This window comes from Ochotona curzoniae, unplaced genomic scaffold, assembly GCF_017591425.1.
Source record: "Ochotona curzoniae isolate NIBS_2020 unplaced genomic scaffold, NIBS_Ocur_1.0 contig_66, whole genome shotgun sequence".
NCBI lineage: Eukaryota > Metazoa > Chordata > Mammalia > Lagomorpha > Ochotonidae > Ochotona > Ochotona curzoniae.
In genome coordinates this window covers 13,875,746-13,890,005 of record NW_024466512.1, presented here as the reverse complement: position 1 = coordinate 13,890,005, position 14,260 = coordinate 13,875,746, and the positions used below count along the sequence as shown (strand labels likewise).

General features: G+C 42.7%; 1 protein-coding gene across 2 annotated transcripts in view; it reads right to left on the bottom strand.

Annotated features, from left to right (window-relative positions):
* The window catches only part of GPAM (glycerol-3-phosphate acyltransferase, mitochondrial), a 30,086-nt gene that overhangs the window by 14,854 nt on the left and 972 nt on the right, over nucleotides 1–14,260 (bottom strand). The window contains exons 2-9 of one of the 2 annotated variants that reach the window (XM_040992118.1): nucleotides 13,875–13,991; nucleotides 10,858–10,931; nucleotides 8,342–8,455; nucleotides 6,571–6,717; nucleotides 5,792–5,888; nucleotides 5,149–5,285; nucleotides 1,946–2,045; nucleotides 1,438–1,650 (exon numbers count right to left, since the gene is read on the bottom strand). In XM_040992118.1, coding sequence (XP_040848052.1) covers nucleotides 1,438–1,650; nucleotides 1,946–2,045; nucleotides 5,149–5,285; nucleotides 5,792–5,888; nucleotides 6,571–6,717; nucleotides 8,342–8,455; nucleotides 10,858–10,931; nucleotides 13,875–13,991 — 999 coding nt within the window. Of the gene's footprint in view, nucleotides 1–1,437; nucleotides 1,651–1,945; nucleotides 2,046–5,148; nucleotides 5,286–5,791; nucleotides 5,889–6,570; nucleotides 6,718–8,341; nucleotides 8,456–10,857; nucleotides 10,932–13,874; nucleotides 13,998–14,260 lie in introns of both variants that reach the window. The other variant, XM_040992117.1, reaches the window with a different exon arrangement.

Sequence of the window (14,260 nt, the reverse complement as noted above, 5' to 3'; positions counted from 1 at the left end):
CAATACTCAGATAATTTACAAAAATACAACTGTAATTTGTGAGAAGACAACTGATTGGATATATAAAACAAAGAGAGATTTCCAGGAAAGGGTGTGGAAAAAATGGATGGGTTCCATGGATGGGCTTATGGGAATTCCCATAATCTCAAGTCTCCCTGTTTCTGATATGTAAGCTCCTCAAAGCCACTTCCCTTATCCTATGTGACCTCAAGCTATAAAAGCCTGATGCCACTAATAAACATCAGTATTGACCATCAGTCAGTAGTCCACACGTATGATTATCAGCTCCATGCACCAAGTCCATTGCTGCTGGACAGTGAACAAGAGGAAAATAAGACTGAAAAACTTCCTGTAACTCTTGGATAAAACAAGATGCTGAGCAGGCACCACAGCATAGTAGGTTAAGCCTCAGTCTGTGGCATCAGCATCCCATATGGCTGCCAGTTCTTGTCCCAATCAGTCCACTTATGATCCAGTTCCCTGCTGATGGCCTGGGAAAGCAACTGAGGATGCCCCAAGTGGGAGACCCAGAAGCTCTTGGTTCCTGGCTTCAGATTGACTCAGTTCCAGCCATTGAGGCCATTTGGGGAGTGAAACAGTGAATAGATCTGTCTCTCTCTCCCCATCTAGCCCAACCTGTCTTGCCTTCTTTCTCTGCAACTCTGCTTCTCCAATAAAAATAAATCTTAAAAAAATGAAACAAAACAAAACAAAAGATGTCAAAGAGGTCCCTTATCTGAGGTCTAATTATCACCAGTCTAAATACAAACATCAGACAACTAACCCAAGGCCATAGCCAACCTCATAGTGGCCTTTGAGTGAACTATCCATTCCTGAAACATTACTGAGCGCCATGTATGATAACCCAGGCCTATCCCTGGACTTGGCAGGGTCCTAGGAACATTCCTCCAGGTATGCTCACACTGCAGCCAAACCACAGGCCTGTGATCCACATACCCTTGCTACTCCCACACTTCAAAGTTCACAAAAAAAAAAAAAATCCCTGCCACATCTCAGATTAATCTGTACTTGCTGTAATGACATAACCCACCATTTCTCCAGTTTCTCTTAGCATTTATACATAAATAATAATCTCTGGAGAGAAAAATTCACCCATCAATCCCCAGAATACTGAGAAAGTCGGCAGCAAACAAGCGTTTTTCATTTCCTAGTCCCATGACAGACTGGCATGGACCAGTCCAGTCTGGCCCCTTCCTCCAGGCTCAGAAGATACCAGCTGGGCACCAACCACCATGCTACCACAGAAGGCGAACACCCCTCACTGTGACCACGCAGCCACATGCTAGGCAGTGGTTTCAGATTGGGTACTACCGTAAGAACAAGACTTAGCAGATTCTAGAAGCAATGCAAACCATGAAAGCTCAATCTGAAAAATCCGAAAAGTCAGGGTTGCTCACGTGTGGGCAGGGCCCTTACCAGCTGTTCGCCATTGTAGTGCCCTTCAATGATCCGGTCATAGGAGATTCCCACAGGGATGATGAGGATGTCTGGGATGGTGTTGGTGGACAGTGTGTCAACCACCACCGAGAGAAGCCCAGCCCGGGCACAGGAGGTTTTCCCACTCCGGGAGCGTGTGCCTTCCAGAAAAATCTCCAGGAACTGCTGCTGTCGGAGCAGTTCAACTATATGCTAGGACACAAGGAGACAAAGTGGAAAATGAATTTGCACATGAAACAAGACTGTGCAACTTAGGATGAGGTCTGGAAAATCGCAAAAAAAAGCTAGGCAAAAGCTCTAACTTCACTACTGACAAACTCTTCCCACCAATAACTGCATCTCATCCTACGCTTATATTGTGACTTTTTAAAAAGCCTTACAACTCAGGGAACAGCCATTTATAAATCTCAACTTGATGCCACGTCTCCTTTTCCTTGCCCTGTGACAGCTGACACGACTGCCTTCAGGTGAGTAGGGACATACGTACCCCGTGCAGCAGGGCTCTGTAGAGGATGTCTTTCCGTCCGTCGGGTGTTTCATCCAGTCTCCGGCGTATGAAAAAGCCCCCAAGCTTGTGAATCAAGGTACTAGAAATTCAAGAATGCATGAATTGTTTACGGGGAAAAATGTGAACAGCACACTGAAATTCAAAGGGACTGATGTTTTAAACATCAGTCATGTGAACACAAACCACATGTGCTGTGGGAACTGCTGACAGTAAGAACGTGGACCATTTCCCATTTTCCACGCTGTAACCCTGCTTCACCCACTTACATTATTCATAAGTCTATGGACCGCTGTTGTACATAATGAAGTTGCATTACATGTCTTCCAAGGCAAAAGGGGCTGGCATGATGTATTAACCCAGATCTGCTGGTACAACTTCTAAAAGGATTATGAGATGCTTCTAGAATACGCAAACCCTGTCCAGAGACTCAAGACAACAACAGCTGAAATGTGCCCCTGGCATGTTTACCACAAGATGAACATGTTATAAAGCTCCCTGCAGGAAATCTCCCCAAATAGCTAATGCTTAGAGAGGCAGGGATGAGCCTGTCAAACTGAAATCAAGCATAACCATCTTTCAAACCATGAGCCAAAAATCTGCCTCATTTCCACAGAGGAATAAAGCAATTCTTTGCACAACCCCATGTCTCTGTTAGCAACACTGATGGATCTTGATACTAGGTTGAGATTTTCTAGGTCAACTTTAACAAACTCATACCCCTTCTTATTCTTTTCAAATATCGTGATAGTAATATAGATATTAATTTATAGTTTCGCTTCCCTTTACAGTCGGTTTACGGAGTCCTAGGTAACACACTGTGAAACCTCAGTAAGAGTACTCCGACCCTAAAACACTGCAGAAAAGCTCCCAGTGACTGAGATACACCATCCAGAAAAAATAACACATTTTGAAAAGTGGAGAAGATCAGAAAGAAAGCTCATAAACAGACCCGGTTATCCACAGTGTCCTGGGTCTGAAGAGAGGAAGAACTAAGCAATGACGGGCATTGAGTTCACAAATAGAAAATAGAGACCATGAGAGAATATCAGTGTTTTTAGGCAATCGCAAAAGATCCTGGCTGAGAACCAGATCTGCAGAGAAAGAGCAATGCGTGATGCCGGCTACAGGAGAGGCCAGCTCTGCTCAGGGCCGTGGGAAGGCGGGGCTCTTCCGCCAGCGACTTCCTGGCGGCTTGCTAATTCAGCCTCCCAGATTCCGTGACAAAGAGGTTCCCTGGAAAGAGTTAACTTGGAAAATAAACAGATAACTCTAATGTCTAGAAAAGCATTTCAACCTTGTTGGTTCCTATCACTTGGTGGTATCACCATTTATTTGTCTAGATACTCCGTTAGACTGTAAGCCACTTGAGGGCAAGGTCACTGGAGAATGCCCCTCTTATCTAAAGTTGGGTAATATCACTGCTGCCAGGAACGGTTTATCTGATGCTGGCTGGTCACATGACTCTGAATGCTGACAGGACCCTGAGTTACGGCATGAAGAGCTCCTCGGATTGTAAGGCTGAGGATTGACTTTACAAAACAAAATCCTTGTTGAATGCGCGGCCCTCTTACTCAAGCTCTGCTTGCAGATTTCACCTGAAAGATGATTTTGCTTTTCACTGTGAAACCAATTTCCAAAACCAACTCATCCCATGCCCCTCTTGTTGGTGCTGAGACCTACTATTTACCCAGGAGAGCATCTGGGGTCTTCCCCACACCTCTCCCCTTGGCTGTGCCTTCCAAGAACAGCAGTGGGTGCTACAAATTCAATTTATTAAATATTTCAAAGTTCTTTTCAAATCTATTCCCTCCTCTATAAGAAAACGTTGTACCATACTCCTAAGCAACAATGGCTTTTCTACTTACTTACTTGTTAAATTCTTTATTTAGTGGAGGACCAAGCTTATGATTATAAGATAAAGTATATCACTACAAAAACTAAAAGAAAAATGAAAAAAGAAAAAGAAAAGAGAGGGTAGGATGGGAAGTATTCTCAAAACTATGTATTTGAGGATCCAGCATTGTAGCCTAGTGGCTTAGCCTTGCACACACCAGGATCCCATAAGGGCACCCGTTCGTATCCCAACTGCTCCACTTTCCATCCAGCTCCCTGCTTGTGGCCTAGGAAAGCAGTCCAGGATGGCCCAAAGCCTTGAGACCCTGCACCCATGTGGGAGACCCGGAAGAGGTTCCTGGCTCCTGACTTCGGATCAGCACAGCACTGGCCGCTGCAGTCACTTGGGGAGTGAATCATCGGACAAAGATCTTCCTCTCTGTCTCTCCTCCTCTCTGTATAACTGACTTTGTATTAAAAATAAACAAATCTTTTTAAAAATATCTATCTAACTACATATTTTTTAATACATAAAATTTACTAGCTTTATTCAAAAAAGGAAAAAATGCTTCATTATCACTTGCTGAACTTTGGTGAAAGGAGCAGAATTGATCTAAGGCCTTCTTATTTGATTTAATCTTTCAAACTGGAAATCCAAACATGTCATTCCTTGAGTAAAGGATGCTCTCTAAACTCTTGGCTTAGCAACTGCTGCTCTCTGGTCCTCACCACCAAGGCCAACACGCCCTGCCTCTGACCTCTGGTCCTTCCTAGGGCACCCACACTCCTCACCTTGCCTGTCCACCACATCCTGACCCCGCAGTACTCTTGAATCTCTGCCATTTTATTTGTTATTTCCTCTAAATGGAGCACATTCCCCAAAAACGGCTAAACACTTTCTGTTACACCGCCCTCGCCACGGGCATCCATCTCTACTACACGAGGCGGCCCAAGGAACAGGTGAAATGCAGAGTGTCATTCTCCTTTCTACCACTCTGCCACTATCCCTGCCTTAGCATGCTTCCCTGCCACGAAGCTTGCTAATTTGCTGTCACAGCTTGCCAACTGTCTTTTCCTCATTTGATAAATATTCATCATGCCCTTAAAATCTACATACTGAGAGTTTACCACAAATTCCATATAAAATGCATGGATAAACATGCTAGTCTTAATATGGTTTTTTGGGGGCAGGGAGCTCTCTAAATTTTACACCATAAACATGCACTGCTTTTACAGCAAAAGAAAAAAAAAGTTAGCATCATAGCATAGATCAAAGGGTATATATTAAGCATCAAAAATGCAAACCACAATCTTTTCATAATTGAAATTTCAAAACAAACTGATCTTACCTGAAGATTGGAATGTTGAGATTATTGCCTGAGGCGATGTAAGGTGCTTTGATGTTATGGCAGAAGAGAATGAACGTGAGCAGCAAATAGTCAATATGGGATCTATGAACCGGCAGGAATATAAGCGGCAAATTCGTCTAGTGAAGAGAAGACACCAAACTTCAAATTCAAGTTTAACATTCAATCACACTTTACAACTGCCTATTAGTGACAATCACTCCAACACTGGGTGGTCATTGATTCGCCCTCTAAAAAAAGTTAATACTATGAACTCAGTGAAGTTTCCCACTTCTCTAACTACATACCAGAAGTGAGCGGGGATGGAAGGGGGAGTGGTTCAAGTTCATCCTGTGCTCACATACTCAGGCTTGGCCTGCCATGGAAACCTGGGCTAGGCCCTATTTCTGATTGGGACTATTCACCTGTCTGTGCCTCTAGCTCATTACCAATAAGCAGGGACTGCTCAGATTTTCAGGGTTGTTATGAGGTAAGGTGCACAAGGAATCCCGCCTCTGCGGAACCCCTCCTCCGAGGCCTTCCTCCTCCCCAGGCATAGATCACAAAAGGACCATCTGCAAAAGAACTCTCATGGCCGCGCTGCAAGCGTAGGGGAACAGAAAGGTGGAGTCCCAGAAATTCTTGCCTCAGTTGCAGCTTTAACCATCTCAAGCTGGCCCTTGTGAATCTGAATGTTCCAAAAAAAGCTGTTGAACAGTTTGAGCAGCACCCACCCAGTCAGTCTGAAAGAAAAGAGAGACAAGACAGCAGCTAAAATACAGACAATGCTCATTTATATATATATATATACACACACATTATATATTATATACACATACATATACACATTATATATATAAACACATAGTTAACTTTCATCTAAACTTTCTGAACCTAAACCCAAATACTTGTAGATGACTTCACATGTCTGTTTTTGCACACATGTGCATGTAAATGACTTACGTGTGTGCACACATCTGAACTGCAGAACCAAAGAACTAACCTTATATAGTTATTCAGATATGCCACATATGAGCAACTTCATATTTCGTAACTTCACATTTTAGAAGTGAATGCCCAGGCAAACATTTAGTGAGCAGAATGGCTCCTCTAACGCACACAGCCAGTCCTTTTAAGACAGGACATGCGAAGCCTGACTCACAGCCAGTCTAAGCGGATGGATGTCAGCAGGGATCTCACGGTTGCTAGCAACTAGCAGAGACAGAAGCAGGTTAAAGCACCCCCCAGGGTTCCTGCACAGGGATGCTGACTAAGAAGAGAAAGGAGAACAGAATGGAATGCCAGACACTGGTACATGTTCAAGCAGAGTACCGTGTGAAAAAAGGGCAATCGGATGACTCAACGCTACCTGCTCATGGCAGGATAGTTCCGGCCTGTGGTCCTGGCTTCACTTTTAGTACCTACCTGATCAGCCCCGGTGAGACTGTGGCAACCATTTCCTGGAGAATCTTTCTGGCTTTCTTTTTCACCTTATTGACGGCTTTTGATTGTTGCTGGTCAGACCCATCAGGGTTTAATTCGGCGGCTACTTCTGCAATCGCCTCTTGTACTCTGATTTGAACATCAGAAGAGAAAAGTAACAGGTTATACACTGCACCCTGTCGGTATTCAGCATTTTCTAAACTGCAGTTATAAATCACAAAACAAACATATGTTCTCTTTGCTTTGCAGTAACACAAGAGAATACATTCAAGTTGGAAGCTTGTCGGTGAAATATTCAGAGATGCTTAAATTGACTCGGGAGCCTTCCTAGTAAATCAAAAGAACCTTAAGGAAACTGGAAGAGAGGCTTAAGAATTTCAGCACAGTTCACTGGGTGATAGCTACCGAAATCTGAAATTTCTGACTGCGACAGGAGACACAAGATTGCACTCCACAAAAGGTTAAAAGGTTATTTCTTTAGTCAGACTACTCAGAGACATGCAGACATTCACTGTAACATATGTTTCTCTTTCTCAAAATTAAGAATTTATATCTAAATTTCTCTTGTGAAGATCAAAGAGGGACATATTTACCATGTTTTCATTTTTCCCCAGTAATTAAAAAACAAAAAAAAACATGGTTCAAGATCAAAACAACACAAAACACTAAGCAGTGAAGAAAGGAAAATTTTTATTCCAGTTTTGTTAAGTTTCCATTAACTTAGGAGAGAAACCCTGGAGTTAAACCACTTCTAACATTGCATTAGCAATCAAAACTGGTGGAATGAAACGTACTTGAAGATATAATAATTCAGGAGAGTTTCATGTTTTCTCTCACGATGGCTACGAAATTGTGAACTACAGAACATAGATGAGACTCTACAGAGTACCTTAACTCATTAACACGAGCAGAGTCATTCCACAACTTAGTCATAAGCTCCACGCCTTCCCTGAACAACACTAGGCACATTCCGGCCAGGAGTGTTTTCCACAAGTCATTAACATCACTGTTACACTTCTATCTTCCAACTTCTCACTTGTTCTTTTAATAAACATTACCTGAGCACCTACTGTGTGCCCACTGCTCAAGCCACGCTAACTACACACCTACCAATGACTATTTTGTTTTCAAAGCAGCCCCTCAATCCATCCTGATCTCCCACTCCCCAGATTCAGGCCAATCTCTAACATGGGCCATGTTCTTAGGCTGGAAAATCATCACTAAAATCTTAGTAAGATTCTGACCTTGCTCTCAGAGAAGCTTGCTCACAAATGAGAGTGGCTGATTTTAGCTCAAATAGAATAGTAGAAAGAACTCCCTGGAAGCAGTGCATTTTGTTTACGATAACTTCCTAGCACGGAATGTGTACCTAAGTACTCAATAATTATTTGATAAATAGGAAGTCCTTCCTATAAAATAGAGTGCAATATCTGCAACGTCGGTATCATAGAAAATGTAACAGAAAACTCTGGAAACACACACATCTCTGAACTCTCCTTTCACATGGCATTAGAAACTCATTCAATTACTAATCCTTAAAACATGACTGTGATTCCCACGTGGCACCGATCACCACAACCATCTGTTCTTCCCCTCTGCAGTCGTCTCCACAACTTAACATTTCCTGCTGGGAAATGCGAGCTCTTCTTGGGACAGGGTTCCAGACACACTGAAGATTAAGGTGAATGGCTGGCTCACTCCCACCACCCATCCTCATCTCTCCCCACTTTGACAACAGTCTCATGGCCCTTACCTGCTGCTATTCAGCACATTTTCAGTCACGTTGGTGGCAAACATACCCTTATGCACATCTCGTTCTTGAACAAAAAGAACATAGGAGAGCCGTCTTGCAAGCCATCCTCGGTGCCTGCAACGGAAAGGTGAGTTAGCAGAGAAGAGGAAGGTATGAAGGCAGCTGCTAAGTTCATGCCTCAGTTTGTCTCCTGTGAAAACCAAGCCTGATAACATCCACCTCTACAGCAGTCTCCTTGACAGCACAGGATACTATGTAGCTCATTTTATTCAGGGTTTCTTTCTCACATTCTAAGCTGAAACCAACTTTGAATTGGTTTGCTAGTGCTTGAACTGCGCTATTTTGCTGAACAATAACCTTTCTACAATCCCAAAAGGCGGGAAATATCTGACTTTGTTCACACCATGAAAAGGGCAAATATACTGAATGCTGTATGCAATATACATATAATACATTCATCTCAAAGATAGGCGCTCACACAAGCAAGGACACACACAGAGCCATCCCTCGGTGTCTGAAGGGATTGACTGATTCTAGAATGCTCACAGGCAACAACATGTGAGGATGCTGAAGTCCCTTAAATACACTGGTACAGTAGCAGCATCAAATCTCTTGAACGCCCTCTCATATACTTTACATTATCTCTAGATTACATATAACTTACTCCCTTGTACAAGGCAAACCTATAAAAATAGTAACACTATATATTTTTAGGAAATAATCACATTTAAAATTATACTTCTTTAGTTCAGATGCAACTCTTTGTCCCCTAGTTTTTTGATGTGCTGTTGGTTACATCCATGGAGCACCAAATGTGTACAGAAAGGCTATGGAGCTTTTAATTCTAGCTAGGGGCTATAGAAAGATAAATTTGGAAGTATGCTTATCATGAAGACCTAACGCTTATGTTCTCATGGTACTTCTTCTAAGACAGCCCCTAACTTCCAGTTGAATTAATGAAGGTATTATGCATAACTGGGCCATGGCCTGAAGGCCTGGATTCTGAGATCACAAAGCCTGCTGCTTGTGCTGATTGGTTTTGTTTTTCTGTAAACTCAAATGTATCGCACTAGAGAGCGCATGTCCACAGCAGTGACAGTGACCAAGTGGTGTATACATGGGGGGGGTGGGGGACATGAAGACGATGTTATAACCAGGATGCTGCAAACCATCCTCATGTGGTCACTTAAAATCACTGCTAACGATTATACAACGCTTCATTGTGACAGAGTCTTTAAAAGATCTTAAATGCAAGTCGGCTCACTGTGAAAGGATCCAGAAGGCTGCCACTGAAGACGCAGAGTAACTCGGTGCCTGAACCATCTGCTCTCCTTCCAGCCAGCTCTCCAGCCAGCAATCCTTCCTGCCACTCTTTTTCCTCCTCCTTCGCCTCTATCTTCTGAAAGTTTGGCCTACTCTATTAAGTGTTCCTCCTAAACTCTTTCTTCAGGGGATATGTTCAGAACGAATATCAGAATGGGCAAAGTCTATGCTCCTTTTGAAATCTCTCTGCAATTGACCATACATCCTAAGTGTCAGGACAACAAGAGTAGCTTTCAGCTTTACTCATAAAATATCTGGTTACATCAAGAATAAAAGACTCTTTCTATTCATAGGATTTTAATATCAGCCATGCGTTTAAAAAAAAAGAAAAGAAAAGAAAATCTCAATGGATCAAGCTTCCTCCTTATTTTTTAGATGTAAAAGAGATAGAGAAAAGAACAGCCTGGGAATGAAATAAAAAAATATGTCTTGACTTTGACCATATTTCTATTTAAGAAAAAGCAAAACTTTGTTCACATAGAATAAGCTTTTGTGTGTGATCTCATTATCCTTATGGGCAGTGATATCAGAAAGCCTTCCCATTTAAATATGTGACTTCTTGGGTCATTTTTTCATAAAATTTCCAGAATATCTCATCACCTGAACATGTACTCTTAGAACGGTGAGCTCTGGTAGCTTCTGTGGCCACTGTTCCTCTTGATCAAAGACACTAACACCCCCTGCCAGCCCTCCTTCCTTATCTACCAGCCTGGATGCCCATTCAACAAAGGTCCTTTTCTCTCGCCCCCAATGGTTACATGCCCAGCTCCCAATGCCTGGAATTGAGAAGTAGTAAGTATGAGAAAGTCTTCAATGAATAATACATTCAACAACCATCCCCTTAATACAGGAAAATATCTTCTAAAACCCTACAGACCAGGCACATGTTAGGCACACATCCAGACATTCTACAAGACATTAAAACCCAGACTGCACAGAAAACAGTTACGTCATACTTTTCAGCTCCCTTCATATGCAAAACTGTTACATGAATAAAGTGTCCCACATAACATCTAGCAGTGGTGACAGTAAGATGCCACTGTGTAGCTGCACTGCTTCTTAGGTTTAGATAAAACCTCTTGTGTCAGAAGCTCATATCCTCCTAACTCCCAAAAAGATGTCCATTTTAAAGTGTACTGATTATCATGACTTTTTTTTTATATTTATTAGAACTGTAAAAAAATTTTCCTTACCTTGTGTGAGTTTCATTGATATAAATAACATTCCGCAAACCCAAAGATGGGATACTGGGGTTGAAAAATTTCTCCTGTACAAACCAAAATAAATAGAAGCATAAACACATAACCAGACTGGTGGTAAAGCACTCAGATTAGTAATTTTTGATTATTCTGAAAGTTCAAACATGAAGTAAGATATTGTTTCAAAACTAAACTGATGAGGATAAAATAGGCTTTACTGAAAAGAACTTTTCAGCCCTCAAAGAAGGTTACAAACTCAAAATTAATCCTTAAAACCAAAGCAATACTATCTTGCCTCATTGAAGGAAATACATTTTGCCTCATCATGCCCCACAACTCGATCGCCGAAGGATTGAATGCACAGGAAGCATAAGTCCTTGACAGAAATATCAGAAATTTCAGAGTTTACAAAATGTAAAATCATTGTGCTACATCCCATTCCATTACTGTTAGATTACTAAAGCTTCCAACAACCTCACATGTAAGAACTCAGAAGCGACTGCCCACTCAGTGAGAAAACACACATCCTCCAGCCACCCTCCTTGCAGCTAATCTAAAAGACAATCCAGAGAGTTCTGCTGGAAAGCCTAAACCTATGGCTTTACCCAAGTGGCAAAATGAAAACGTTCCACAGATAAAGGGTTGAAAAGCATTACACACCCTCAAAAACATGTGAGAAATAACTAAGTGACGCCTCTTTCGAGAAAAGGAAAATAATATTTCAGAGAAAGCATAGCCAAATGTCAGAAAATCACTACCAACATACTTTCAAACAATTTATTTTTTTAAAAAGAACATGCCATGGGAAAAAATTAAAATCAAGCTCAGTTCCAACTGGTTCTACATTGAGGCCAAACATCATGACATGACAGTGTCTATCCACACTCCAACCACCAGTAAGTTCCTATACTTTCTTCCAATGCAAAGAATTCACTGTGAAATAATAGTTCAGATATTGGTTTTTCTCTGATATTGTAGTTAAGGCATTGTTTTGAATAGATGAGGTGCCAGATCTAAAAGAAAAAGCCAAATGGCCTTCTATTTAAATCTTTATTTCCACTGTCCTATAAATCTGAGCTGGTCTACTCCATGGCTAGAAATTTCCATGATCTTTCCATTCACCACAAGTCTTGCAACAAGGCACTTGCTGTTTAACGAAAGCAATATTTGCGATGGAGCACCTTTGAGCTGACCCCAACAGTTCATGTAAACAGCTTGGGCTCCACACAAATCTCTTTTGTATTAAGAAATCGCTTTATAGCACGCTCAGAATTTTGCTTCCTGCCAAGCCAGTCCAAATGGAAAACTCCCACAGCAGTTAGCCTGTCACACAGCCTAGGAGCAACCTCTGTAGATAGCAGGCACGACGTTGGCAGATCTTCTGCATCCCTACGACTGTCCCACCCACAAAGCTTACCATCAAGAAACACATTACTAAAACCTCAGCAACCTCAGGACATGCAGTCCTACATTCCCGTGCTAACATGGCCCTGCCAACTGCCCGAAGAAGCACCTGTCAGCCAGTCAAGTCTTCATAAACAATGCACAGAAATGTGGGGGATACTGTCTGGCTTGCATTTTACACCAAAATACACACATGATCCTTCTTCAACTTTCATCCTCACACTTTAGTGCTTTCTTCATGATTATAGCAACAGACATTCAAACATCAGGATCTTCTCAAAAGCAGAGCTACAGCTTTACTTCTCCTTGGGTTCCACTATCTTCCCCGCCTCTTGGTAGGATTCTAACATTCAGTGCTGCAGTCCAGCATCTGGGGTGGCCATGATGGCCAGTAGGTTCAGCTGCTGTCTGGGATGCTTCATCTCATATTACAATGTAGGCTGCAGTCCCAGCACCTCCACAAGCAACTCGGCATCCCTGCTAATGTAACCCAGAAGGCAGCAGAGGGTGGGTAACGTAGCCCGGAAGGCAGCGGAGGGTGAGTTAACTGCTTGGGTCACTGTCTCACACACGTGGCAGACACACAGAGACTTCAAAGCTGTCTGTCGCAGGTTGGCCAGTCCTGCTGCTGTGTGTGTCTGGGTAGTGAAGTACGAGACAGAAGATCAGTGTCTGCTCGATCCCTCTCTCCCTCTCATCCCCGCCTGCCCTCTCTCGTAGCTCTCTCTCTCTCTCTCTTTTTTTAACCTGAGGGTTTGCTGGGGCTGGTACGGCAGTGTGGGTTAAGTCCCCACTTGTGGCACCAGCACTGCATACAGACGCCAGCTCATGTCCCTGCTGCTCTGTTTCCAATCCAGCTCCCTGCTAATGTCCTGGGAAAGCAGCAGAGGATGGCTTAAGTCCTTAGGCCCCCTGCACCCACATGGGAGCCCCAGAAAAAAGCCACTGGCTCCTGCCTTCAGCCTGGCTCAGCTTTAGCTGCTGTGGCTGTTTGGGGAGTGAACTAGCAGATGGAAGTTGCCACCTGTCCCTCTGTAATTCTTTCAAGTAAAATAAATGTCTGAAACATGTAAAGGTTTACAAATATAAAATTTTTAAATCTACCAACTCTGTCCCTGTCTGCACTGTTGGGAGACACCTCAGTGGCAGCATGATGGACTCAGGAATGCTCATGAAAGACATCCATTGTAAAACTGGAGAGGAAACCAGTGGGGAGGGGAGAAAACTTGGAGAAGGAAGGAAAACCCCAGTGCCTATTAAATCGTGTTATTAAAACAAAATAAGAAAAAAAAAAAAAAAGAATCCAGAACATGTAGAAGTTACATGAAGCTTCCCACTAACTCTTTAGAAGAGCTAACTAAAAATCAGACCTAGTCACCCTCCAAAAATCACACTAAAACTACAAAATAATCAGAATATTAACAAGTATTGGTTACGGGATTAATATTTACTCAATATGTCAATGGAAAGAAAAAACTGAGTCAACATTTTACAAGGAATATTTGGCTTCCAAATAGGGGTCTGAGGAAGTTACGTATTCCGAGTGAAGAGCCTGTGCCACATCTTTCATTGTGTGTTAGCAGTTGTGCACACAGCACTGTTCTTACCCAGCTCTGGGGAGTGCAGACGTAGCAGCACCTTCCGACAAACGGCCTCTTCCGACTCATCAGGCTTTCTTTCCATTTTAGGGTCGCAGACCTGAAGAAGGTGGATCTGAAACCACACTCACCCTAATAAACGTTAAGGAGAAAGACTGCGTAAGTGGCAAGAAAATGATACTTGGCCACCTAATCTCTAAAAGGAAGACATTTCTGTACAAGACAAACCTCAGCACCTTGTCTGCCCACATCTGTTTCACAGGGTGGCTTTTATTGAAGGGCTGCCTCCACCCATAACCAATACTCAGACATAAGCTTGGGACAGAAAAGAAAATTCAGGGCCTAAGAATAGTAACCAGTAACCACGACCACATCACGTTCCGGGCAGCATTCAA